Source organism: Crocodylus porosus, unplaced genomic scaffold, assembly GCF_001723895.1.
Source record: "Crocodylus porosus isolate Cpor-Errol unplaced genomic scaffold, CroPor_comp1, whole genome shotgun sequence".
In the NCBI taxonomy this organism is placed as follows: Eukaryota; Metazoa; Chordata; order Crocodylia; family Crocodylidae; genus Crocodylus; species Crocodylus porosus.
Genome location: NW_017728886.1, coordinates 14,175,803 through 14,177,369, shown reverse-complemented (window position 1 = coordinate 14,177,369; position 1,567 = coordinate 14,175,803). Strand labels below are relative to the sequence as shown.

General features: G+C 57.9%; 1 protein-coding gene across 1 annotated transcript; it reads right to left on the bottom strand.

Moving 5' to 3' along the window:
- Positions 1-712: 712 nt before the first annotated feature.
- Positions 713-1,566, bottom strand: EN2 (engrailed homeobox 2; the record flags this gene model as incomplete). Its single annotated transcript, XM_019556814.1, has 1 exon — positions 713-1,566. A coding segment is annotated over one exon (348 nt), but the record flags the coding sequence as incomplete, so codon positions are not given.
- Position 1,567: the final 1 nt, after the last annotated feature.

Genomic DNA, 1,567 nt, shown 5'->3' with positions numbered 1-1,567 from the left:
AACCCCCCTCCCCCCCGCTTTTGGTGGGCTCCTCTGTTTTTCTAACCCGAAGGGGACACGAGAGAGCTCCCCTCCCCGCACAACAAGCTGGCCGTGCTCCGCGGGCAGCCGGGCTCTAGCTACGCCGGCGAGGCGTCGTCTCCCCCGGCCGCGCCGCAGCTCAGCCCTGGCCCGAAGCGGCCCCGCTCCGGCTGCCGGCAGCGCTGCACAGCGGCCTGCCTGGTGCGTGTGTCCCGGGCTCCAGCTACAGACAACCAGGGCCGGGCTGGCCGGAGAGGGGCTGCGGGCACAGCCCGGCCTCACAAAGAAGAGCCTCCTTCGGGCTGCGAAGGGGCTCCTGGTTTTTTCACTTCCTAGGACGCGGTCCCGGAAGTTGTGCTGTTTACCTCCAAAGTTTGCCAAACAAGCTCCGGGAAGGGGGGAAAATACCGGAGGGCCAGCTCCTGTCCTCCATCCCCCGAGCCCGGGCTGCCCTGCCTGCCACCCCGCAGCCCAGCCCCGCACCGAGCGGGGAGCCCGGCCCCTGCTGTCTGTCCAGCGGGCGCCCTGGGCTTGCTTTCCCTGTCGGTCCTGCTTTGTTTTAAAATAATAATAATAATAATAATAATTAATAATATTAAATTAATGCCTCCCCCCAACGCCGACCACCCGCGCCCACACACGCACGCACTCACAACATAAAATAATTAGAATAATAATAATTAAAAAAAAATAGAGAGAGAACAAATAGGAGAACTATTTATTCGGTTCACAGTCGTGTGAAATGCAGCAATAAAAATCTTTGGACTTCAGCAAAAGTTGTTTTTTTTTCCTTTTTTTTTTTTTTTAATTTCCAAAAAACAGCGTCCAAGGTCCATGAAAACAGCGCTTAAGTCTATAAAAAAAATGTCACTTAAGCAGTTTAAAAAAAAAAAAACCAACCAAAAAACCCCCCATCGAGACAGCGTCTCCAGCTGCAGCCACCCGAAAACCACCGGGGGGAGGGGGGAGGAAATCCCGCAAAATAATAATACCGGTGGAGTCAGATCTGTGGGATCTGGGGCAGCCCCTTACCTGTGACTCCTCTACACAGGCCACCGCAGGGCTCTGCGAGCCCCGCGCCCCTCCGCTACGGATGCTGGTCTCGTCTGTACACACGGGTTGTTTGTCCTGCTTTATTCTCTCTTTAAATTATTGCATGGGGTGAGCTCGGCCGCCCAGCGCCCGCCCCGCCCGGCCCTACTCGCTGTCGGACTTGCCGTCTTTCGCCGTGGTGGAGTGGTTGTAGAGTCCCTGCGCCATCAGGTGCACCGCCAGCGTGTTCTTGCTGCCCGTGGCCTTCTTGATCTTGGCCCGCTTGTTCTGAAACCAGATCTTGATCTGGGACTCGTTGAGGCTCAGCTCCTGGGCCAGGCTCTGCCGCCGCTGCTCCGTCAAGTACCGGTTGGTCTGGAACTCGGCTTTGAGTCTCTGCAGCTGCTCGGCCGTGAAGGCGGTGCGGGGCCGCTTGTCCTCTTTGTTGGGGTTCTTCTTCTTTGGTTTGCGCGACCTGGGCCCTGGGGTGCGGGGGCGGCCGGGCGGGGCGACA